We start from the raw sequence: 26,196 nt of genomic DNA, 5'->3' as shown, positions 1-26,196 counted from the left end.
TCTGCAGGGCTGGGTGGATATGCTGTGATCTGGTGACACTAACCCATCTATCTGCAGGGCTGGGGTGATATGCTGGGTCTGGTGACACTAACCTATCTATCTGCAGGGCTGAGGTGATATGCTGGGTATGGTGACCCTAACCTATCTATCTGCAGGGCTTGGGTGATATACTGGCTCTGGTGACTCTAACCTATCTATCTGCAGGGCTGGGTGGATATGCTGTGATCTGGTGACACTAACCCATCTATCTGCTGGACTGGGGTGATCTGCTGGCTCTGGTGACACTAACCCATCTATCTGCAGGACTGGGGTGATATACTGGCTCTGGTGACACTAACCTATCTATCTGCAGGGCTGGGGTGATATACTGGCTCTGGTGACACTAACCTATATCTGCAGGGCTGGGGTGATTATGGTGGTTCTGTTGACAGTAACCTATCTATCTGCAGGACTGGGGTGATCTGCTGTGATCTGGTGACAGTAACCTATCTATCTGCAGGGCTGGGGTGATTATGCTGGTTCTGGTGTCAGTAACCTATCTATCTGCAGGGTTGGGGTGATATATTGGCTCTGGTGACACTAACCTATCTATCTGCAGGGCTGGGGTGATATACTGGTTCTGGTGACACTAACCTATCTATCTGCAGGGCTGGGGTGATCTGCTGGTTCTGGTGACACTAACCTATATCTGCAGGGCTGAGGTGATATACTGGCTCTGGTGACACTAACCTATATCTGCAGGGCTGGGGTGATATGCTGGGTCTGATGACACTAACCTATCTATCTGCAGGGCTGGGTGATATACTGGCTCTGGTGACTCTAACCTAGCTATCTGCAGGGCTGGGTGGATATGCTGTGATCTGGTGACACTAACCCATCTATCTGCAGGGCTGGGGTGATATGCTGGGTCTGGTGACACTAACCTATCTATCTGCAGGGCTGAGGTGATATGCTGGGTATGGTGACCCTAACCTATCTATCTGCAGGGCTTGGGTGATATACTGGCTCTGGTGACTCTAACCTATCTATCTGCAGGGCTGGGTGGATATGCTGTGATCTGGTGACACTAACCCATCTATCTGCTGGACTGGGGTGATCTGCTGGCTCTGGTGACACTAACCCATCTATCTGCAGGACTGGGGTGATATACTGGCTCTGGTGACACTAACCTATCTATCTGCAGGGCTGGGGTGATATACTGGCTCTGGTGACACTAACCTATATCTGCAGGGCTGGGGTGATTATGGTGGTTCTGTTGACAGTAACCTATCTATCTGCAGGACTGGGGTGATCTGCTGTGATCTGGTGACAGTAACCTATCTATCTGCAGGGCTGGGGTGATTATGCTGGTTCTGGTGTCAGTAACCTATCTATCTGCAGGGTTGGGGTGATATATTGGCTCTGGTGACACTAACCTATCTATCTGCAGGGCTGGGGTGATATGCTGGTTCTGGTGACACTAACCTATCTATCTGCAGGGCTGGGGTGATCTGCTGGTTCTGGTGACACTAACCTATATCTGCAGGGCTGAGGTGATATACTGGCTCTGGTGACACTAACCTATATCTGCAGGGCTGGGGTGATATGCTGGGTCTGATGACACTAACCTATCTATCTGCAGGGCTGGGTGATATACTGGCTCTGGTGACTCTAACCTAGCTATCTGCAGGGCTGGGTGGATATGCTGTGATCTGGTGACACTAACCCATCTATCTGCAGGGCTGGGTGGATATGCTGTGATCTGGTGACACTAACCCATCTATCTGCAGGGCTGGGGTGATATGCTGGGTCTGGTGACACTAACCTATCTATCTGCAGGGCTGAGGTGATATGCTGGGTATGGTGACCCTAACCTATCTATCTGCAGGGCTTGGGTGGATATGCTGTGATCTGGTGACACTAACCCATCTATCTGCTGGACTGGGGTGATCTGCTGGCTCTGGTGACACTAACCCATCTATCTGCAGGACTGGGGTGATATACTGGCTCTGGTGACACTAACCTATCTATCTGCAGGGCTGGGGTGATATACTGGCTCTGGTGACACTAACCTATCTGCAGGGCTGGGGTGATATATTGGCTCTGGTGACACTAACCTATATCTGCAGGGCTGGGGTGATTATGCTGGTCCTGGTAACTCTAGCCTATCTATCTGCAGGGCTGGGGTGATATGCTGGGTCTGGTGACACTAACCTATCTATCTGCAGGACTGGGGTGATATGCTGGGTCTGGTGACACTAACCCATCTATCTGCAGGACTGGGGTGATATACTGGCTCTGGTGACACTAACCTATCTATCTGCAGGGCTGGGGTGATATATTGGCTCTGGTGACACTAACCTATATCTGCAGGGCTGGGGTGATTATGGTGGTTCTGGTGACAGTAACCTATCTATCTGCAGGGCTGGGGTGATTATGCTGGTTCTGGTGACAGTAACCTATCTATCTGCAGGGCTGGGGTGATATGCTGGTCCTGATAACTCTAGCCTATCTATCTGCAGGACTGCTGTAATAAGCTGGGTTCTGACGATAGACTCCCTTTAAAGGTATGTTCACACAGTTTTTTGTAGGTGGATTTTGACACAGAATCTGCCTCAAAATTCACCTGTAAAAACGCTTCCCATTCATTTCAGTGGGAGTCATTCACAGTTTTTTTTCTGCTAGCGATTTTTTTCAGGTAGTTCGAGAAAAATGTGACATGCGCTATCTTCACACGGCATCCGCGGCTCGAGACTCTCCTGATTAGGCCTATTCCTCCGGTCCTAACCAGGAGTGGGGTGTTGTGCGAAAAAGCCACACGGTGGAAAAGGTTTCTGCCATGAGAACGAACTCTGAGGGTCCATCCACATGGAGGAAAATGACGCTTTATTTGGCGCTGAAAAAAATCCTCCCATTGACTTCAATGGGTGCTGCTCGCTTTTTTTTTTACCACTAGCGGACAATATCTTGCTTGACCCCTCCAATAAATGATCAGAATATATAATGTATCTACTACCTGATCCAGGCATTATCTATACTGTCCATTCTCATCAAGTCTTTGTGATGTCCAAATAATTTCTGCTGCAGTAAAACCAAACGGCTGCGTCCATTAAATAATGTTCTTTTATTACTTTTCTTCCATAAAAATATTTGTACAGTAAAAGGCAAACGACATATTTCATCCAAATATAATCTCTTGATTGTACTTAAGGCCACACAAATAACAAAGATTTACAAAAATCCATAAATGATAAAAAGTGTATTCCAGTTACCCCTTATCCAAAGGGTAGGGCTGACCGCACCCCAGTCTTGAATGCAGCGGCAGGAAGGACAGCACATACTGCACCATTCATTTCAATGGAACCACTGGAGATTGCCAAAACGCAGCGCTTGGCTATCCCTGAGGGTTCCATTGAACCCTGCCACTCCATAGAATAGTGGGATGCCGTTCTTATGATCAGTAGTGGTCACGGTGGTTTAGTTTTCTGGGGATGGAAACAGTTTTAAACACGTTTTTAAGCAAGTTTATTTCTATGCAGAAATCTGTGAATTTTAACTGTTCTATGCCCAAGTCACCACCTGTCTAAAAAAAAAGGCAAATTTGTGTCAGAAATAGGGTTGAGCCGATCTTGAGATTTCAGGATCGATTTTAAAATCCAATTTACAATCATTTTCCATTCGAATCCAATCCAAATTCCGATACTAATGCAAGTCAATGAGATTTTTTTTCTAAGATCGTTTTCAAAAGCTATAAAAAGTTACCAAAAAATACATGCAAGTTCTTAGAATGCATAGAAAGAGCAAGGGAACACTTAAATGGCCATGAAACATTGTTTTTTAATCACTTTGTGCAAAAGGAGTAAAAAAAAACAACCTTAGGGTGCATTCAGACTACGTAACGCCGGGCGTGTATGAGAGCCGTACATGCCGGCATTACGGCAGACTGCCGAACACTTCCCATTCACTTCAATGGGAGCGCTCGTAAACGCCGCTGTTACGAGCGCTCCCATTGAAGTGAATGGGAAGTGTTCGGCAGTCTGCCGTAATGCCGGCGTGTACGGCTCTCATACACGCCCGGCGTTACGTAGTCTGAATGCACCCTTAGGCTGCTCATTCTGACACGTAAACATGTTTCAGAGTGAGGCGCTTCAAAACAGATCCCATTGACTTCAATGGGTGCCGGCTTACGCGCGCTACACACTGAAATCAATGGGAGGCTTTTTAACCCATTGATTTCAATGTGTAGCGCCCTTAAGTCAGCACCCATTGAAGTCAATGGGATCTGTTTTGAAGTGTCAGAATGAGCAGCGTGTTACTCAGTGGGAACGGAGCCAAATAAGTTTGCTATCATAATTGTAGTCATCCGTACCATAGAAATAGAATATGCGCAGCTCAGTCAAAATTGCAATTTACAATGTAAAAAAAACGCGTCAGACTAAAATTTAGCCGCTACACTTTGGCTTCTGCTTTGAGGTATTTCTCATATTCAACCAGTTTTCATATTCAGCCGTGACAATGGCGTCTCCCTTACCCTACTTACTTCCATTTGTGAGCTTTTTTATGCTTATGAAGATGTAATTTGTAAGCAAAGCATTTTCCACAATCTGGACAAGAGAATGGCTTCTCCCTTCTGTGAGTTCTCTGATGTTTGGCAAGAAGACATTGCCTTGCGAAACATCTCCCACATTCTGGACACGAAAATGGCTTCTCTCCTGTGTGGCTTCTCTGATGCTTGTTAAGATCCGACTTCTGAGTAAAGCTTTTCCCACATTCAGGACATGAATATGGCTTCTCCCCTGTGTGAATTCTCACATGTCTATCGAGATTTGATTTCTGGTAAAAACATTTCCCACATTCTGAACAAGAAAACGGCTTCACCCCTGTGTGAGTTCTGTGATGGATGACAAGGATTTCTTTACGGGGATAACATTTCCCACACTCTGAACATTTATATGGCTTCGCCCCTATGTGAGTCCTCTGGTGTTTCACAAGATAAGATTTGTGGGTAAAACTTTTCTCACATTCTGGACATGAAAATGTTTTCCCTGTGTGGGTTATATGATGGGCCATTATGGCTGACTTACAGTTAAAACTCTTTCCACATTCTGCACATGAGAATGGCTTCACCCCAATGTGAGTTCCTTGATGGTGTTCAACAAGTTGCTTTTCATAGCGAAAACTTTTCTCACATTCTGAGCAAGAAAATGACTTCTCCACTTTGTGAGATCTTTGACGCATGGGAAGATTTTGTTCCATTTTGTTACGTTCTCCTCTACCTGACAGTGGCTTGTCCCCAGTGTTCGTTTTTGGATGCTTACCGCCCCTCCTTTGACTTCTGTTTTGCTTAACTGTATGTGATGAATCTGAGAACAGATATTTGCTGGGAAGGCTTGAGGGTATATCCATGGCACGCTCATATGTATCTTGTGTGATATCACAGTCATCTTTCATGAAATGTAAAGTTCTCCGATGTTCCTCTGAACCCCTGGCACGTCCATCTGCAAAGAACAGAACAGATTATTTTTGAATAACATAACCTTAAAAATGATATTGCTTGAGACGTGTTCACAGACGCTTCTTCATTAGCTCCCTGTCCACCACTGCCTAGTCTAAGAGATATGTTCAGCAAACACTATCGTACGGCTCCCAAAACACCCAATTACCTGCACATGTGGAGAAGCAATCTGACGATAGGTGCCAAAAATCCCTTTATGAAGGAGTTTGAGATGGAGCAGGAATCAGGCTATAGAAAAAGAGAGGAGTTGGAGCTGTCACCAACTGAGGGGAATGGCAGCCTCTTCCAAGACGTGGCTATGGCTATTTTAGGTGCTAGAAAGACATGACCTTATATACATGCTCAGCTACTCCAGGGCAGTGAAAACCACAGATTACCAGTCTGAAGGAAAAAAGCATGTTATAGATTTGTCTCTAGAACCTGCAGACTTTGGAGCAGTCCCACCAAATATGAAGTGGAGACCCCCTGTATACCACAATCATTAAAGCATGGTGGAGAAGCTGAGGGGAACATTTTAGCCATCTCAGTAAAAGCATCAATCAGTGATATACTGCTAGACATCTTAGCAGTCGGCTCGGCCATGATTGGTCATTCTGTCAAGGAAAAAAGATCTAGACAAATTCTGTTCCTATAGGGACATACATTGTATACCCTGCAGTAGTGTCTTATCTTACTATTTAGTATTGACATGTTAGGCCTCATGTTATGCTAATCACTATTCACTTGAAAAAGGAGCATTTGGTAGCTCCGAAATGCAGCGCACTGTGATTTGGTTTTGGAATAAAGGATTTTTCTGAAGAACATCCCTGGTAAGCACGGATTATATTTCTACTCCATTCTCCTATGGAACTTGAAAGTAATTTTTTTGGTCCTGCAATGTCAGTGTACTTCTTCCAATTGAGACTACCCATCTTCTAGCTGAGAGGAATGCTGGTCAACCCCTTGTGTCCATCGCATCAATCTGGTTTTCGATTGCTAGCCCAAATCCCTAAACTCTGCTTTAGGACCACCTGTCATAGTAGTAGTGGCTCACTCGTTTTAGAGTAGCCCCTTACCATAAGAATGTGCCACTTGCAGCCTTCAGATCAGCTGGTTTTAACCTATGCTGACACAGGGCTCTGAGGACACAATGACATCCGGTACAATGCCATTAAAAAGCAGTGCTATACATTTTACTGACACTAATACTTATAGCATGAAAGACTTACTGCCTCAATTTACCAGACTATGAAGGCTGACTTTTCTGTGGCTCACTTCACCTGGATGGTGTGCAGTCCAAAAGACATGATTTACATGCACTTACTGGTTCCCTCATCCACTGGAATGACCTCCCGGCGCATATATAGAATAGGTGATGCTCTCACTGTACAGTATAGTTACCAGTGTCTCACACAATGCCCAGGGAATAACTCCTCCCTCCAAGGCATAAAGTTTTAATTCAATATGACAAACATAAATCAGATATTATCTGTATACAAGAAACCCACTTGTGTTGTAATTCCTGTAGGGCACCTAAGAAATAGAGAAGGTTCCTAATCTTATTACATAACTTATTCATTCTCAGGGTGAATAAAGGCTCGTGCTGATCCACACAGATGATTCCTGATTCTAAATGGACAACTTTATGATCATAAAACCCTTTACACCCTTACCCCAATTTTCTTGATATGTGATTTTATTATACAGTGTGTGTGCATATATACTGTATATATATTTACCAAATGCAAAAAAAAAAATAAAACATCAAGAATTCCTTGTTGTCCTAAAGCTTTCTCTGTATGACTGTAATGATGATATAGTGGGGTGATTACAATATTACAGCCAAAGGTGAATGTTATTGAGTGAATGAGAATTAGAAGTCTAAAGATGGCTGCTAAGGCTGTAGTGGGCAGGTTAGCTATGAAAACGGGAAGGGGAGTGAGTGAGTGAGTGAGTGAGTGAGTGAGTGAGTGAGTGAGTGAGTGAAAAGGGTCAGTGAGTGAGTTAGCTCTGAGTGCAGACCAAGGAATCATGGGAAGGCACAGAACAGGAAGATGCAAATGTAAACAGATGCAGAGGATTTCAGGAGCTCCCAGTGAAACCAGAAATCACTCAAAACATTGCTAAAGGAGTTTGGGTGCACTTATTAACCTATTAATAGCACTAACCAACCTTTGAAAATTCATTTTTTGCCTGGAAAACCCCTTTAAATATACATAATAAAAGGATGTGTGTATTTAGTCATGTCCATTACCTGGTGAAGCGAGAGGCCGGTGGTCCTCCACCATGACGCCCTTGTATAGATGCTTATGTTCTTCTAAATACTCCCACTCCTCCATGGAAAAATGGACAGTGACATCCTGACACCTTATAGGAACCTGACAACACAATGATAAAGTCATCATCATTTAGACACTGACGAATATTCACTAATACTAAAAGTAATACAGTGCAAACTGAGAGCAGATAGTATTAGGGTATGTTCACACAGTGGAATCTGACGCTGATCTTGAGGCGGACTTCAACCTAATATCAGAGACAAATTACGCCCCGATTCTTTCTCCCACTGTATTCAATGGAAGGCAGAGACCAGAGCAGGACACAAAAAAAATAAGCATCTTGCTTGATCTTGCCACAGAGTCTGCAGCTTGAGACAATCCTGACAGACCGTGCGCTTTGTCATGTGCTAGCAATGTTTTTCATGGCTAGTACAATGATCCATTCATTTCTATGGTCCTATACACATAGAGTGTATGGGGCTGTGAGTATAACTCAGGATAGGTGTTATTGCGGTCCATTTTGCTGCCCGTGCTCACTAGCCTCAGCCATCCGTACTGTTTAATCACAGCTCGGCGACAAGGACACAGTCGCGTGCAGGTCACCTATGTAGATCCCAAAGCCTTCATAATAGTCAAATATTCTCCCATTTAGAGGGTGACTTTACCCACTGTTCCCAGACCTATGTAACTACATCCCATTTAAGTTGACTCCAATAGTAAATGTGCCCCCATTGTCCCTTGTGTTACTATATAATGTCCCGGTATTCCCGGCAGCGCTCACCTCTCCCCTCAACAGCTCTATGATATTATTGGTGAGGTCCAGGATCTTCTGCTCACTGGTTTCCCTGTGTATCCAGGATTTAGATGGAAGCTCCATGATTGGGTTCCGGGTTTTCCTCAATTCAGAGGTCTTCTTCACTATAGTGTAATCCTGATTATGGATTAATAATAATAACACATTAATAAATCCTTCACCTTCCAGTTATATCCATCTTTCACTGATATAAAGAACAATGATATAATGTGACATCTGTCTCACAATCTCTCACCTCTCCAGTAAGCCAGAAGAGAATCTCTAGCGTGAAATTTAATATACTCGCAGATATCTTGTCCTTCTTCCCAGTCATCCATGACAGGTCAATCAGGAAATCTATTATTGTGGAAGATATCCACCGAGAGGATCCAATATTGCAGGAAGCTGAAAGGAAATAGATAAGCCAATGTGAAAAACACACAAAATCCCATGCTTTATTAGACAAGACACTGAAGTGTAGATGTTGCATTCTATCTTTCTATATGGATTGGAAGAAGTTGAATAGCTTGTCCTTGCAGTTCCTCTGTAATCGCTGGATGATGGGTGACCCCAGTATGTATGTTATATGACTGCTATATACCATCATGGGCAGCAATGGTCATCTGGTGACTGGAATCAAGTGTAGGAAACATTGCCTGTACAGACCTCTTGTCACCATTTATTGGGCAATCCTGAGGACTAGGACATCCCCCACATGCTTTACAAATAACTAAAGGACACTTGTATTTAGTCATGTCTATTACCTGGTGATGTGAGAGTCTGCTTATTCTCCATAATGTCTTCATACAGATCCCTGTGTCCTTCTATGTACTCCCACTCCTCCATGGAGAAATAGACAGCGACATCCTGACATCTTATAGGAACCTGACAACACAATGATACAGTCAGAATGTGATAAATAAAAAATATAAATCTTTTTTCTAAGTGTCAGAACAATAAAGACTGTTCGGTATAACGTTACGCCGTCTATTAGTCAGCTTCACTTCCTACAAATATGTGCCAAAATTATTAGCCCCACGCTCTTTCCAGAAACCCACACAATTTACCATATATCCTTCCCTATGTCAGACATAGGTCTGAAAGTATCAAAGCAAAAAAGAAAAAAAAGTTAATAAATGCAGTGTAAGGGTTAGCGCACATGGTCTTAAATTTCCGCCGCTTTGGCTTCTTGCTGCTGATCAGTCAGTAGTGACATTTGTTAATTTCGAATGCTAATTTTTCAGTGTCCTGCTTAGATCCCTGCCTTTCACTGAAAACTGAGGCAAAATCAGGACGGAGAGGGGGCCACACGGTGGCTCAGTGGTTAGCACTGCAGCCTTGCAGCGCTGGAGTCCTGGTGTTCAAATCCCGCCAAGGGCATAAAACCATCTGCAAGGAGTTTGTATGTTCTCCCCGTGTTTGCATGGATTTCCATCCCATATTTCAAAAAGACATACTGATAGGGAAAAATGTACATTGTGAGCCCTGTGTGGGGCTCACAATCTACATTTAAAAAAAAAAAAAAAAAAATCAGGACGGAGACTGGCACTGATTTTGGGGCAGACCCTACCTTAAAATCAGTGCCAGACTCTACTGAGTCAAAAAAAATAAAAATAAAAAAAATAAATATATATATATATATATTACATTATATTTCTTTTAACACAAATTGAGCCAGAATTCTGCCACATTACTCCTGTGTTAGTATAAAATATCCCAGCATTCCCAGCAGCGCTCACCTCTCCAGACAACAGCTCAATGATCTTGTTGGTGAGGTCCAGAATCTTTTGTTCTTTGATTTTCCTCTGTATCTGGGAGTGAAGTGAAGACTCCATAGATGGGTTTGCATTTTTTCTCCATTGTTCAGAGGCTCGACGGCGCTTACCAGAAATCTTCTTTACAACCATGTAATTCTGTTTATGAAGAGATATAGTTTTAGGTTTTACTACAAATAAATAATAAGTAGGCATCTATAAGGTTAAAATGTTGGGGGGCAATAAACATCATCACCTAAATACCAGAACACCAGCACCAGGGCGTGGGTGGCTGAGATGGTAGTCTAGGATAGGCAAATATGCTTTGTATCTGAAACGTCTTCCTTGTCTGCCTTTAAGGTAAGATGCATTCAATTTCAAACAGTCAAGGTGCAGACAGGTAAAATTGCATCAAAACTGTATCTAACAACCTAATGCAGTTTTGTTGCTATTTTAATTGCACCCAACTTTACAATGTGAATACACCTCTAATGTTGTTAACCTAATCAGATAGTTCAGTCAATAGTTTAGAACACTGAAGTTAGGATTGCACTCTGTAGTCTGCTTCACAAAAGGACATGATATTGCTGGGTTTTTTTTTTTTTTTTTTTTTAAATTGTAATTTTTATTGAAATTTTCATAGTATCCAAAAACAAAGTAAAAACAGAGCACATGCCATAAATAGCAAAAGCATAGCTGATCAACAGATAATCCAGCATGGGAATACACAAAGGACTAACAACACTAAATTAACACATGAAATAAGGGGGAGTGGGGGGGAATAAAAAGGTGGGGGTAGGGGCTATAGACCTTGCAGGATGCAGTAAGCATCTCAGGAAGACCACACAGCAAAGGCATCTGCCTATGTTGCCAAGATATCACATATTTTTCCAATATGCAAAAATGACCATTTCTCTAAAGAGCTCATTTGCATAGCGCTGTGATAGAGGTAACGACAGAGAAAACACTACTTGATTCAGGTGACCCTAACCTGTCTGTCTACAAGGCTGGGATGATATGCTGGGGTCTGGTGACAGGCTTTTAAATTTACAGTTGTCTATGACCTCTGTGTAGGTGTTGCTGTGACCTCTGGATACATTAATAAATCTCCAGAATCTCTCACCTTTTAGGAATATCCATCTGCTACAAACATAGATAAGAATTATGTAATTTCCCATGTATCCTACAATCTCTCACCTCTCCGGTAAGCCAGAAGAGAATCTCTAGTGTTAAATTTAATATACGTGCAGCCATCTTGTCTTCATCCATCCTTGACAGGTCAGTCAGGAAATTATCTTATATGAACGACATTAAGAATAAGAAGATCTGATATTTTAGCAACCTGACTGGGGAAAAAAACAAAACAAAAAAAACACACAAAATCACACATATTACTAGATGAGATAATTAGATGTTGCATTCTCTCTTTTTACAGGGATTGCATGAGCTAAATAGCTAACTATGGCAGTTCTTTTGCTATCACTGGGTGCACTGGTGATTGTAGTATGTATACCACGTGTAGACCATCATGGGCAGCAGTGGACGCCAGGTGATGGACCTTACTGGAATCATTGCTACAACCAATGTTGGCATGGCAAGGTGCCACTACATCAACATAGACACAGGAACATACCACAGAAGCTTCGGTTCTTAAGTGGCAAGTATGAGAGACTATGATGCAATACCCAGCGTGGCCGCTCCTATATGGGATGCAATACTCAGCAATGGCCACTCCTATATGGGATGCAATACCCAGCAATGGCCACTCCTATACGGGATGCAATACCCAGCAATGGCCACCCCTATACGGGATGCAATACCCAGCAATGGCCACTCCTATACGGGATGCAATACCCAGCAATGGCCACCCCTATACGGGATGCAATACCCAGCAATGGCCACCCCTATACGGGATGCAATACCCAGCAATGGCCACCCCTATACGGGATGCAATACCCAGCAATGGCCACCCCTATACGGGATGCAATACCCAGCAATGGCCACCCCTATACGGGATGCAATGGCCACTCCTATATGGGATGCAATACCCAGCACGGCCGCTTCTATATGTATGGCATACACTATACACCATGAAGATGCCACAGCGATCAGTATAGCTCTACGCCCTGTTCAAGCGGCTGATCAGAAGAATATTATATTATTATATTAGAATATTATGTGTTACCACCACACAGTGACATTTATCCCGTATAAAATAAGCCCTTTTAAATCTGTGAGACCAGAAAATACAAAAAGTTCTGGCTTTTGGAAGTGAAGAAGTGAAGAAAAAAAAATAAAAAATTAAAAAGAGAGAAAATTAACAATGGCGGTATCAGGAAGGGGTTAATGGCGAATAAGCTGAAATATTCCTGACAGACAATGGAGATGTATTATTATTATTACTGTACACAGAGCAAACAGGCAGCGCACCGGTCTCCGCAGCCACTCGCTTGCCCTTACACCCATCCTGGGTCACTGCCCTTAGCCCTATATTTGGTGGTAAGCTCGGGCCACAGCTCAGGACTCCTCTCAGGACACACCCGGGTCTCTGAAAACTTTCCACAGCTCTCTAGTGGGGGCAAAAAGTGCCTAGAACTCCTAATAAGCCCCACACAAGGCTTGTACCTCACATCACTGGGGCACATTAGGCCCAAAGTCTCCATATTAGGCTTAATAAACCTCCCCACTGTGGCGGCGCCTATAGAACACTATAGAACACATACCTGTCCTGCAGAGATATACCAGGGACATGTAGATACAGGACCTGTGATGATGTTACAGTCATGTGATAAGTCACGTGTATGGGAGGAGTCAAGGGATCACGTGGTGCGGTGCTGCTGTTTATCTGAAGGACTTGTCAGCTCTACTGGAAGGGACCTGCAGGGGGCGGCAGAGAGAAGAGCAGAGAGACCTCCAGGGTGGTTGAGACAGATGGTTGTGTGTATGTATATACACTCACCGGCCACTTTATTAGGTACACCTGTCCAACTGCTCGTTAACACTTAATTTCTAATCAGCCAATCACATGGCGGCAACTCAGTGCATTTAGGCATGTAGACATGGTCAAGACAATCTCCTGCAGTTCAAACCGAGCATCAGTATGGGGAAGAAAGGTGATTTGAGTGCCTTTGAACGTGGCATGGTTGTTGGTGCCAGAAGGGCTGGTCTGAGTATTTCAGAAACTGCTGATCTACTGGGATTTTCACGCACAACCATCTCTAGGGTTTACAGAGAATGGTCCGAAAAAGAAAAAACATCCAGTGAGCGGCAGTTCTGTGGGCGGAAATGCGTTGTTGATGCCAGAGGTCAGAGGAGAATGGCCAGACTGGTTCGAGCTGATAGAAAGGCAACAGTGACTCAAATAGCCACCCGTTACAACCAAGGTAGCCAGAAGAGCATCTCTGAACGCACAGTACGTCGAACTTTGAGGCAGATGGGCTACAGCAGCAGAAGACCACACTGGGTGCCACTCCTTTCAGCTAAGAACAGGAAACTGAGGCTACAATTTGCACAAGCTCATCGAAATTGGACAATTGAAGATTGGAAAAACGTTGCCTGGTCTGATGAGTCTCGATTTCTGCTGCGACATTCGGATGGTAGGGTCAGAATTTGCCATCAACAACATGAAAGCATGGATCCATCCTGCCTTGTATCAACGGTTCAGGCTGGTGGTGGTGGTGTCATGGTGTGGGGAATATTTTCTTGGCACTCTTTGTGCCCCTTGGTACCAATTGAGCATCGTTGCAACGCCAAAGCCTACCTGAGTATTGTTGCTGACCATGTCCATCCCTTTATGACCACAATGTACCCAACATCTGATGGCTACTTTCAGCAGGATAATGCAATGCCATGTCATAAAGCTGGAATCATCTCAGACTGGTTTCTTGAACATGACAATGAGTTCACTGTACTCCAATGGCCTCCACAGTCACCAGATCTCAATCCAATAGAGCATCTTTGGGATGTGGTGGAACGGGAGATTTGCATCATGGATGTGCAGCCGACAAATCTGCGGCAACTGTGTGATGCCATCATGTCAATATGGACCAAAATCTCTGAGGAATGCTTCCAGCACCTTGTTGAATCTATGCCACGAAGAATTGAGGCAGTTCTGAAGGCAAAAGGGGGTCCAACCCGTTACTAGCATGGTGTACCTAATAAAGTGGCCGGTGAGCGTATATGTATCTGTGTGTATTATATAGATGATTGTGTGTATTATATGTGTGTTATATATACATATGTTTGTGTGTAGTATATATATGTTACTATGTATGTGTGTATTATATACCCTGTCATATCACATCAATAAGACACTATGATTTTGTGGGGAAAAAAACATGCTCTATTAACAGTGGTGAACCTAGTCTCTCTGCTGCCGGAGGCAGACTATGGAAAGACGCCCCCTGCATATACAGTGTTGGCCTAAAGTATTGGCACCCCTGCAATTCTATCAGATAATACTCAGTTTCTTCCAGAAAATGATTGCAAGCACAAACTCTTTGGTAATATCTTAATTTATTTTGCTTGCAATGAAAAAACACAAAAGAGAATGAAAAAAAAAAAGTCAAATCATTGATCATTTTACACAAAACTCCAAAAATGGGCCGGACAAAAGTATTGGCCCCCTCAGCCTAATACTTGCTAGCACAACCTTTAGACAAAATAACTGCGCACAACCGCTTCCGGTAACCATCAACTGCCATTTTGAGATCTCTCCACAGGTTTTCTATGGGATTCAGGTCTGGACTCATTGCTGCCACTTTACAAGTCTCCAGTGCTTTCTCTCAAACCATTTTCTAGTACTTTTTGAAGTGTGTTTTGGGTCATTGTCCTGCTGGAAGACCCATGACCTCTGAGGGAGACCCAGCTTTCTCACACTGGGCCCTACATTATGCTGCACAATGTGTTGGTAGTCTTCAGACTTCATAATGCCATGCACACACTCAAGCAGTCCAGTGCCAGAGACAGCAAAGTAACCCCAAAACATCAGGGAACCTCCGCCATGTTTGACTGTAGGGACAGTGTTCTTTTCTTTGAAGGCCTCTTTTTTTCCTGTAAACTCTATGTTGATGCCTTTTCCTACTTTTGTCTCATCTGACCAGAGAACATTCTTCCAAAACGTTTTTGGCTCTCAGGTAAGTTTTAGCAAACTCCAGCCTGGCTTTTTTATGTCTCTGGGTAAGAAGTGGGGTCTTCCTGGGTATCCTACCATACAGTCCCTTCTCATTCAGACGCCGACGGATAGTACGGGGTGACACTGTTGTACCCTCGGACTGCAGGGCAGCTTGAACTTGTTTGGATGTTAGTCGAGGTTCTTTATCCACCATCCGCACAATCTTGCGTTGAAATCTCTCGTCAATTTTTCTTTTCCGTTCACATCTAGGGAGGTTAGCCACAGTGCCATAGGCTTTACACTTCTTGATGACGCTGCGCACGGTAGACACAGGAACATTCAGGTCTTTGGAGATGGACTTGTAGCCTTGAGATTGCTCATGCTTCCTCACAATTTTGCTTCTCAAGTCCTCAGACAGTTCTTTGGTCTTCTTTCTCTTCTCCATGCTCAATGTGGTACACACAAGGACACAGGACAGAGGTGGAGTCAACTTTAATCCATTTCAACTGGCTGCAAGTGTGATCTAGTTATTGCCACCACCTGTTAGGTGCCTCAGGTAAGTAACAGGTGCTGTTAATTACACAAATTAGAGAAGCATCACATGATTTTTCAAACCGTGCCAATACTTTTGTCCTCCACCTTTTTTATGTTTGGTGTGGAATTATATCCAATTTGGCTTTTTGACAATTCTTTTTGTGGTTTTCCATTGAAGACAAATTAAATGAAGATAATAATACCAAAGAATTTGTGATTGCAATCATATTCTGGAAGAAATGAGTATTATCTGACACAATTGCAGGGGTGCCAATACTTTTGGCCAACACTGTAAAACCGCATGTGCCTGAGGACATGAAAGGTCTCCTTTAGGTCTTGTTTGCCAGAAGGATCAAGTACTTATTTCTCTATGCAAAATGCAAATAAATGTATACAATGTGATTTTATGGATTTTATTTTGATATTCTGTCTCTAACTGTTAAAATTAACCGACCCATAACACTATAGACTGTTCATGTCTTTGTCAGTGGGCAAACAAATCAGTGAGGGATCACATACTTATTTCCTTCGCTGTATATTAACTACTCCCTATTCTTCTGTATATTCGGAGCTATACAGCCCATTACTAGCTCTGCTTATTCCTGATCCCCGGTGACCAACCCTACCAATATTAGGGGACTTATATTATACTTTCCCATAAGACTCAGCACCACAGCCAGTCATTGTATATGGCAGCTAACAGCCGGCACATCATACACACAGCTCTGCTACATCATATCCCAAGACATGTAACACAAGATCCAAGAAGCATAAACAGCGACTACGTCCCCTCCAAAACATATGTGACTGATCACATGACTGTGACTTCATTAAAGGTCCTTTAGACACTGGGCTCTACCATGTGACTGATCACATGACTGTGACTTCATTAGAGGTCCTTTAGACTCTAGGATCTACCATGTGACTGATCACATGACTGTGACATCATCACAGGTCCTGCAGCCACCAGGATATGACATCTGTAGATAAGTTAGTGCTCGATATACACATAACTTGTATTCCTTGTATTCATATATGTGTGGTTTGTGTATACATGTATATATAGTAGGCATGTCTGTATACAGTATAATAATTCTATATACTAGTGACCATGTAATATGTGCAAGGTGTCTGAATGTGCTACATATGTAACAGGGATATATGAGGCTTGAGTGTAAGGAATCCGCAAATAAGAGCTCATTGGTGAAAAAGATGAATTTGCTCCTAGCGCCACCTATTGGAAGGAGGCCCCTATAGCTCATTACCTGGTTTTCATAGAAACCTAAGGGCATAGTCTGGGAAAAATAGCCAAGCCAGTATGACTCCTCTAGAAGGGAGACGTTCCCATCCACAGTCAGCAGTTATTAGGTCAGGGGGAGTTCACACTACCATTGCTAATGTCCGTTGCTGTCTTCCATCACAGACTGATTGGCCGAATGCTGTACACTGGCCAATCAACGCTTGTCAATGCATTCCTATGACAAAAAAGTCAGCTCCCTCATAACAGCAAGCTGCCAGCTCTCCCGACTAGTAAGGGCGAGCCTGCTGCAGAACCAGTGTTGATTTGCCACAGGCTCGTCTTTTCTAGTCGGGAGAGCTGGCAGCTTGCTTTTACGAGGGAGCTTACTTTTTATCAGCGCAACTGCAAGGGCTGTGCAGTTAAAGCGCACGGACCCCATAGACTATAATTTGCCTCCTATTTGCCTCCTAAACAATCTCCTCGTGCTAATCATGGACTTGGTGACTCTCCTTTAGTCGAATAGTGGTTTCCCCTGAAATGAACATTTTTTCCCATAGACTATAATGGGATTCGATATTCGATCGAGTAGTCGAATATTGGCGATCTACTTGAAACGAATATCGAATCTCGAATATTCCACTGTTCGCTCATCTCTAGTAATCAAACATGACAGAAGATAGCTTCATGTTATTTACATTACAGAGTCAGTCCGTTCTCAGTCTGTTTAATGTCTGGTGCTGTCATCCTATGACGGAAGACAGCAAGGGGCATTAACAACGGCAGTGTGAACTCTCCATTATTGGCTCTTGTCAGTGCAGGGTCGCGTTCTATCCAGCTAGGTAAGAGGTCTCAATGTAGGTCAGAGGCGCCTCCAATCAAGACTCCAATGCATACAATGCCCTCCACTACTCCTATGGCAATGAGGCACTATTGTATTATTTGTGTGGGCCCTATATAATGCCCTGCACTACTCCTCTGACCCTCATACAGAATTTTTGAACCAATAAACTTTCATCCATTTGCTTTTCTGCATTATAGGATCCTTCCAGTTCATGTCTCCTCAACAAGATAATTATCCTGTCTAATTCAGCGAAAATGTATATGAACCGGAATAAGATGGCCAAGAGCATATTAAACCTCACCCTGGAGATCATCTACCTGCTGACTGGAGAGGTGAGGGATTTGGGGGAATTCATGAAGTTGAAATCATTTAACTTTTCTTTATAATTAAAACCTGAACATAACTAAAGAGGTGAGGGAATGTGGGGATGTATATGCAGAATTTATATACATTGTATACAATTTATCAGTATCTCAACACACACAGGATTACACAGTAGTTAAGAAGACATTTGGTGAGTACAGAAAACACAACTATAGTCCACCTATTGTGGGAGGACAGAGCAGGAGCCAGAGCCGGATGATGGGACCTTCACTTGACTCTCTGATACATGGGGAGAACAATGAAAAGATCCTGGAACTGACCAACAAGATCATTGAGCTGCTGACTGGAGAGGTGAGCGCCGCTGGGAATGCTGGGACATTATACACAACATGTGCGGATGATGACTGCATCTTTGTGTTGTCAGGTACCTTTAAGATGTCAGGATGTCACTGTCTATTTTTCCATGGAGGAGTGGGAGTACATAGAAGGACACAAGGATCTGTACAAGGACATCATGTTGGAGGACCATCAGCACTTGACATCACCAGGTAAGGCTCGGTCCACATCTTCGCACGGGTTTCTGTTTGGGGGGTTCCCAAGCGGACCCCACAAACGGAAACCTAATAAAAATAAAAAAGCAGTTACCATAGGAAACCCGCAGACCCCATAGACTATAATGGGGACCACATGGTTTCCGCCCAAAATGGGAGAAAAATGCGGAGAAACAAAGGAAATGCCCGTATGGAGACTGGGTGCAGATGTGAACCAAGCCTAAGAAAAGAATTTAATTGACTGTAAAAAAATAAGTAAATAAATAAGAGCAGTTTTTAGGATCACCTAGAGACATGTGTCAGCTGATAATTCCATAATCTATTGATCTATTCATTCTCTGTTTGTATGTTTTCTACAGATGAATCTAGTAAGGAAAATCCACCAGATAGGTATCCCAGTCCTATTTATTCCCAGGACTGTCCAGGAGAAAGTCACAGTGTTCTACAGGACTATCAGGTAGATGAACCAGATGTCTTACCAAATACTAGATATCACCTGTAAAGCCTTTCTTTAGTCTCGGTTACTCTTTAACAATGATAATAGAGTTTTTTGTTTTTTTCACCAAATATTGAGCAGCATTCGGAATACTTATAGAAGCAGTAGTCATTGGACTTAGGGCTTTTCCAAATTTTTCACATTTTAAATCAGAATGAAGATGTTAATGATATTAAAGTTGAAGTTATAGTGGGAGAAGAAGAAGAGATATGTATGTTCGGGGATCAGCAGTGTAAGGAGGAGACAACACTTTCAGCTCTCAGTCCAGGTAAGTAATAAGCACAAAGTACAGCCCTATTGCTGTATAATATTTATATAATGTATGACATTGGAAAATGGACGAGACTTATGTGCACATACACATGGGCTCATGTACATTAGAGGAAACTTGTCCGAACCTGAGAAAGTTGGTGGGATTAGCTGACTAGATCTAATTTATTGAGATGTCCCAAATCCCCTTTGAGGGCACATGCCAGAGGACAGATGGCTCAGTCATGCTGGATTTCAACATGCGTCATCCTTTAATCCCAAAAGAGAGAAGCCGGTGCCAGATTCAGATAATAATAATAATAATACATTTTATTTATATAGCACCAACATATTCCGCAGCGCTGTACAATTTGTAGGGTTAAAATACAGACAGATACATTACAAAGAGAATCATTTCACACAATGGGACTGAGGGCCCTGCTCACAAGAGCTTACAGTCTATGAGGTAGAGGGGGTGACACAAGAGGTAGCAGGGGCGGCATTACTTATACAGGGGTCAGACACTTCTGTAATAGAGGTGACTGTCATTACACAAACATAAAACTTTATGAGCCGTCACCAGTCGTGTCCTGTAACATGTGGATGGAGCTTGGACCTATAAAGTTATCCTGAGATGACATCATATCATGTGGGGTAATGTGGGAGCGGGGACAGAGGACGGTTAAGGGTTTACGTTAGACATTGTGATAGGCTTGTCTGAAAAGATGCGTCTTTAGTTTGCGTTTGAAACTGTAGAAATTGGGAGTTAATCTGATTGTCCGGGGTAGAGCATTCCAGAGAAGTGGTGCAGCTCGGGAGAAGTCTTGTATACGAGCGTGGGAGGTTCTGATAATAGAGGATGTAAGTGTTAGGTCATTGAGTGAGCGGAGAGCACGGGTTGGGCGGTAGACAGAGATGAGGGAGGAAATGTAGGGAGGTGCAGCATTATGGAGAGCCTTGTGGATGAGGGTGATAACTTTATATTTTATTCTATATTGAATAGCCAATGTAGCGACTGGCACAGACCAGAGGCCTCGCTGTAGCGTCTAGCCTGGTAGATGAGCCTGGCCGCTGCATTCAGAATAGATTGTAGAGGGGAGAGTTTAGTGAGGGGAAGACCGATTAGTAAGGCGTTACAGTAGTCAAGGCGAGAATGAATCAGAGAGACAATAAGTGTCTTTAGTGTATCTCTGGTAAGGAAAGGGCGTATTCTGGAGATGTTTTTGAGGTGGAGGTGACATGAACGTGCAGATCCATTGAAAACATCCATTACGTGCACTCAAGCAAGCCAGGCATGCATGTGTATGAGGGTGTTAGGAGGAATGGCTTTCTACCAACTATCTAAGGTGTATGGACAGCTTTAGCTTTGCTAGTTGTCAGCTACAACTAGAGTAGTAGAGAAAGGAAGACAGAAGTCCTCCACTGTCCTAAAGCTATTATTATACACATAGACTAAGCTCAGGAGAGGGGAGAAAGAGGGGGACAACACTGTTCTTATCATTTACTTTGGCCTTTAGTAAGTATGGAAAGCGTTACAAAGGACCATTATGAGAGTATACATTATATAACAATAGAATAATAATCTATACATAGATAGATAGATAGAATCTTTGTGCTCTGTTAAACTGAGAATAATAAAATGTCCTTCTTTATTCCCCACAGATAACTGGAGCAGTGGTTCAAAGGGAGATTTTGCTTTAGATTATGAAGTAGTAGATGGAAATATTATACAAGATACTTTGGAACATGACGTTCCACCGAATATCTCCTCAGGCCCTCACAGCAGTGATCTCTGCACCGATCCCACTAACGGAACATTGTCTGGTCAATCCCAAACCCTTCAACACAGTAAAGGACATGGAGAAGGTAAAGCATATCCATGTTCTAGACCGGAGAAAGGTTTGAAAAGGGAATCTGGTCTATCCAAGCATGAAAGACTTCCCAGAGACGAAAATCCATTTTCATGTCCAGAATGCGGGAAATGTTTTAAAAAGAAATCGAATCTTTCTATTCACAAGAGAATTCACAGAGATGAAAGGAAATATTCATGCTTGGATTGTGGGAAATGTTTTACAACAAAATCAGATCTTGTTAAACATAAGAGAATTCACACAGGGGAGAAGCCATTTTCCTGCTCAGAATGTGGGAAATGTTTTACCTGGAAATCAGATCTTGTCAAACATCAGAGAATTCACACAGGAGAGAGGCCATTTCCATGTTCAGAATGTGGGAAATGCTTTACCCGAAAATCAGATCTTGTCAAACATGAGAGAATTCACACAGGAAAGAAGCCATATTCATGTTCAGAATGTGCAAAATGTTTCACGCAGAGGTCAAATCTGGTTGAACATAAAAAAATTCACACTGGGCAGAGACCGTTCTCATGTTCAGAATGCCGAAGATGTTTTACCCGGAAATCAAATCTTGTGGAACATCTCAGAATCCACACAGGGGAGAAACAGTCCTTAAATCAGGAATCTGGAAAACTTTGTTCTGTTAAAGGTCCTCTTGAAAACCATCAGGCACTTGGCCCTGGGGAGAAGACATTTTCTTGCACTGAATGTGGGGAATGTTTCATCAAGGAATCAAGTCTCGTTGAACATCAAATACATCATGTTCAGATTTCTTCGTGATGTTCAAATAGTAGGAAATGTTTCATCCATTGAAAGAAGTGCACTATAGAACATGCTACCTGTTCACTTCTGTATTAGAAGACATCTTTGCTAGGGTTGAGCCGATCTTGACATTTCAGGATCGTTTTTAAAATCCGATTTCCGATCATTTTCCATTTGAACCCAATCCCAATCCCAATTCTGATCCCAATGCAAGTCAGTGGGATTTTTCTAATAATCGAAGATCGGATTTTAAAAACGATCCTATTCACTACATGGCGTGGAGTCCAAATATTGAAGCCTCCACGCTGTGTAGTGATTAAAAAAAAATCCTCTGGCTACTTAGTCCCCCCTGTTGTCCACTTATCTCCACAGATCTGCTTCCGCTGTTCTCACTCCTCTTCTCGCCTCGCTGCCCCCGCCTCTCTAGTTAGTGTTACAGACCTAGGAAGAAGGCGGGGCTTGTGGCTTAGGAGAGTGTGGGCGGGTACAGCGCGGGAAGACGTGAGTGCATCACTCCTAGGTCTGTAACACTAACCTGGGAGGTGGGGGCAGCGAGGCAAGAAGAGGAGCGAGAACAGCGGCAGCGATCTGTGCAGGTAAGTGTTAGCTACTAGAGATGTTAGTTAGTCTCCCATTAGAATGAATGGACACAGGCAGCGCGCAGGGGGTTAAGCGGCCGCACGCCGGCGTGCCGGCTGCATCCATTCATTCCTATGGCACCTAGCTAACATTATTAGCTTTTCCCACAATGCTTGGCCAGTAGCAAAGCATTGTGGGAAATAACCTCCGACCTCGATCCCGCCTAAAAAGATCAAGATCGGAATTCCGATTGCGATCGTGAAATCTACTCGATCGCCGATCGGAATCTGATCTTTTCGATCCCGATCGCTCAACCCTAAACTTTGCTCGATTTTGAGTAGGCATCATTAGGTTTGGTGTCAGGGTAATTTTATTACATTAGTGGGCCCAGTGCAAATTTTTCCTAAGTGTGCCCACACACACACACACACACACAAATAAAGAGGACTTTTCACCATTTACAACAAGTTCAGCTCCTTATATCAATTAATAGGCGCTGATCTACTCATTCTGGCACTGTTGGAATTTTTTTTCTAGCCCCATTCATTCACAAGCAATAATTGTGGTTAGTTTTTTTCCCTGATATTTAGTCTCTGTACTGTCAGGAGGGCGGTGTCAGGCAGGAACAGACAAGGGGGTGTGATTCTGATCTCTGACAGTGGCTGCCTCTGATTGGAGCTCTGAGTCACACCCCCTGCCTGACACCACCCTTAATAGCTTTCCTTTGTCACCTCCTTCTTCATCCTTGATCCTGTGTGAAGCCGCCAGAATGGAGCACACATAACGGAACACATAGCAATCTTCTGTATATGTTTACACTACAATCCAAACAATTGTATATAATTGTACCGTCACTGAATATAGCACCAGGGAGAATCAGAGGTTTATTTTTAGACAATGGTGTCTGATATTATTTTTATATATAAGCTGCTCCTTTGTGGGACAAGCATTCTTTGCTTCTAACAGGGTTACAATTGCAGATTACCACAGGTTGGGCTTAGGATAGTTTACAATATCTGATTTATAAGAGGGTCCTTGACATGAGGAGGGGATTATATGAAAGCTGTATGGAGGCTGCAGGGAAAAATGAAGATTTGGATGCAGCCTCATTGTCTTTGCAAGCCATGAATTGACGTCTCTCTCTAAGTATATTTTTTACCAACTATGAGATCAGAAGAGTCTCCATTGATGGCTTATTTTACAATGCCCCCTACCAGAATTTCAATTTGTACAAAAAGAGATACTTTTTAAAGTGAGTTTACACCAAGTACATTCAAACAATGTTGCAGTCTTATGCAAATGAGGCAGCTGGTGCACTAGGGGTGGGGCTTAAGCGTCCTGGAGCACTGCAGTTTCCACTCACACCCCTACCATTTTCTGCCTGTGCCACCCTGTGCAATGGGAGTTGGTCTTACCACCGCTATCACATCTCCATCCTTCATAACCAGCAAGAGCTTCCAGGACTGAAGGCCCGCCCCCAGTGCACCATCAGCCTCATTTGCATAAGTTTTTCACCAAATCAATAAAAGTGACATAACAGAGGTATGTCGTGCTCTGTAATGAGGTGGTAGCAGTTGAATATACTTTGGGGAGGCCATAATGTTCTCACTCACCTTGGTAGGAAGTGACAATGTTTTATCTTACTCCAGCTTTTCTATCTGTAAAAAAGGATTCGTGTAATAAAATACAAACTCTTAAATGTTCCCTGCTTTGTGACATTTCTCTTCTTAAGGGATCTTAAAAACCGGTGAAGAGATTCTTAGTGGTGGAGTCTTAGAATGTACAATCCCTTTGTTCAATTCCTTGTATTTCTTCGACCTCTTTGTGGCTCTGTGGGATCCAATTTCTACTTTCTTGATGCCTGAGACTTCTTAGCCCGGAGTGTTACGTGGCACATGATCAGTTTATTACTGACTAATCTATTTCTCTGTAACCTATTTTTAGGGTTTTAGAAGGTATAAGTTTAGCAGCATTTTGTACTGTAATGAGACCTTTTAGCCGTGCAGCCCTCGGATTTCTGGGATAAAGAATACAAATAGGGTTTTTCTTGAATGTTCACATTCACATTTTTATTTTCTCTGTGTAACCAATACATCTCCTTTTTATTAATAGGTTAAATCTATTATATATTCTACATGGTGTTTTCCTATGGATTGCATATGTACATAGTGGTAGAATTCACTTTATGTATAGTTATACCATGTCATGAGACCACATCTGTGATGTTTCGTTAGTAAGGACCGTGAGCTGTAAATGAAACATCACTGTGGAAGTGACTTGTTCTAAACCATCCACTCACCTGCCCCCTGCACTCGCCTTGGGACTGAGCTCAGACAGGCAGGGTACACCTACTGCCTGTTGCTCCACCCCCTTGCCTATGACTGCCGCTGTACACACTGCATCATAGAGGTGTCCGAAGCATCAGGGGCCCAGCGGTAGTGCTGCCACTGTGTATGGTGTTTGTGGGTTTATGTACGATCTGCCTTTTTTTGTATGACAGAAGTATATACTGTATAGCTAGCGCATACAGCTGATGCCTTATGTGCATTGTAACCCTTTAGTGACTTAATTCAATAACATTTAACCTTACCTCTGTGTTCCAGCTTTCATAACGCTTTCAATTTTACTTCTCTGTAGCTCTGTAGGGCCTTGTATTGTGTGGCTGCATATAATGTACTAAATACTTTTTTTTTTTTTTTTGATTGGGGGAATAACAGGGAAAAAAATGAAAAATTTCTATTTTTAAAGGTTTTTTTTAAGGCATTCACATCGCTGTATAAAAACTATGTTAGGCTAAGGCCCCACGAAGCGAGCCACAGTAAAAAAGCGCTGTGGGAAAAACTGTGACAAACGTATTGCAGTTTTTCCAACAGTGATTTTTACAGAAAGTCCACAGAGGAGAATTTTCTGCTTCAATTATACCTAAATGGAAAACGCCAGTGTGTTTGTAGGGGTAATGGACATGCTGCGATTTACAAAAAAACACAATAGTTTTTGAAATTGCAGCATATTTTTTTTTTACAATTTGTGGATGGGATTGGCCAGAATCGCATCCACTATGAAGGGACTGTAAATCTCTGTCTCTGATCGGATTTTCTGTTGTTAGTTACGAGCGAGGACTTTCAGAGTTTCATAGATGCCTGAGGAAACTGACTAGAAGCAAGATGGATTTGTCCTCCTTAGGAGATCTCACTCCCCTTGTGTAAAACTTAACTACAACACTTCCTACACTTGTTGCTTTGGTTGTCTGACTTTTCAATGGCCACGTACCCTTGGAGTAACCATTCTCTGGAGCAGGTCTTGTCCATCAGTCCCTCTCAGCAATCTATAAACTTCTACTTGATCCGCCTGACTG

The 26,196-nt window shown here is 43.0% G+C and overlaps 1 protein-coding gene across 1 annotated transcript in view; it reads right to left on the bottom strand.

Annotated features, from left to right (window-relative positions):
• Positions 1-4,080: 4,080 nt before the first annotated feature.
• The window catches only part of LOC142219185 (uncharacterized), a 31,263-nt gene continuing 9,147 nt past the window's right edge, over positions 4,081-26,196 (bottom strand). The window contains exons 8-15 of the mRNA XM_075288137.1: positions 11,863-11,948; positions 11,497-11,594; positions 10,285-10,458; positions 9,310-9,430; positions 8,802-8,950; positions 8,534-8,683; positions 7,728-7,851; positions 4,081-5,477 (exon numbers count right to left, since the gene is read on the bottom strand). Coding sequence (XP_075144238.1) covers positions 4,516-5,477; positions 7,728-7,851; positions 8,534-8,683; positions 8,802-8,950; positions 9,310-9,430; positions 10,285-10,458; positions 11,497-11,594; positions 11,863-11,948 — 1,864 coding nt within the window. The 3' untranslated portion in view covers positions 4,081-4,515. The remainder of the gene's footprint in view (positions 5,478-7,727; positions 7,852-8,533; positions 8,684-8,801; positions 8,951-9,309; positions 9,431-10,284; positions 10,459-11,496; positions 11,595-11,862; positions 11,949-26,196) is intronic.

This window comes from Leptodactylus fuscus, chromosome 10 (genome assembly GCF_031893055.1).
Source record: "Leptodactylus fuscus isolate aLepFus1 chromosome 10, aLepFus1.hap2, whole genome shotgun sequence".
NCBI lineage: Eukaryota > Metazoa > Chordata > Amphibia > Anura > Leptodactylidae > Leptodactylus > Leptodactylus fuscus.
The sequence above is the reverse complement of the archived record's forward strand: the minus strand, read 5'-3'. Positions and strand labels throughout refer to the sequence as shown.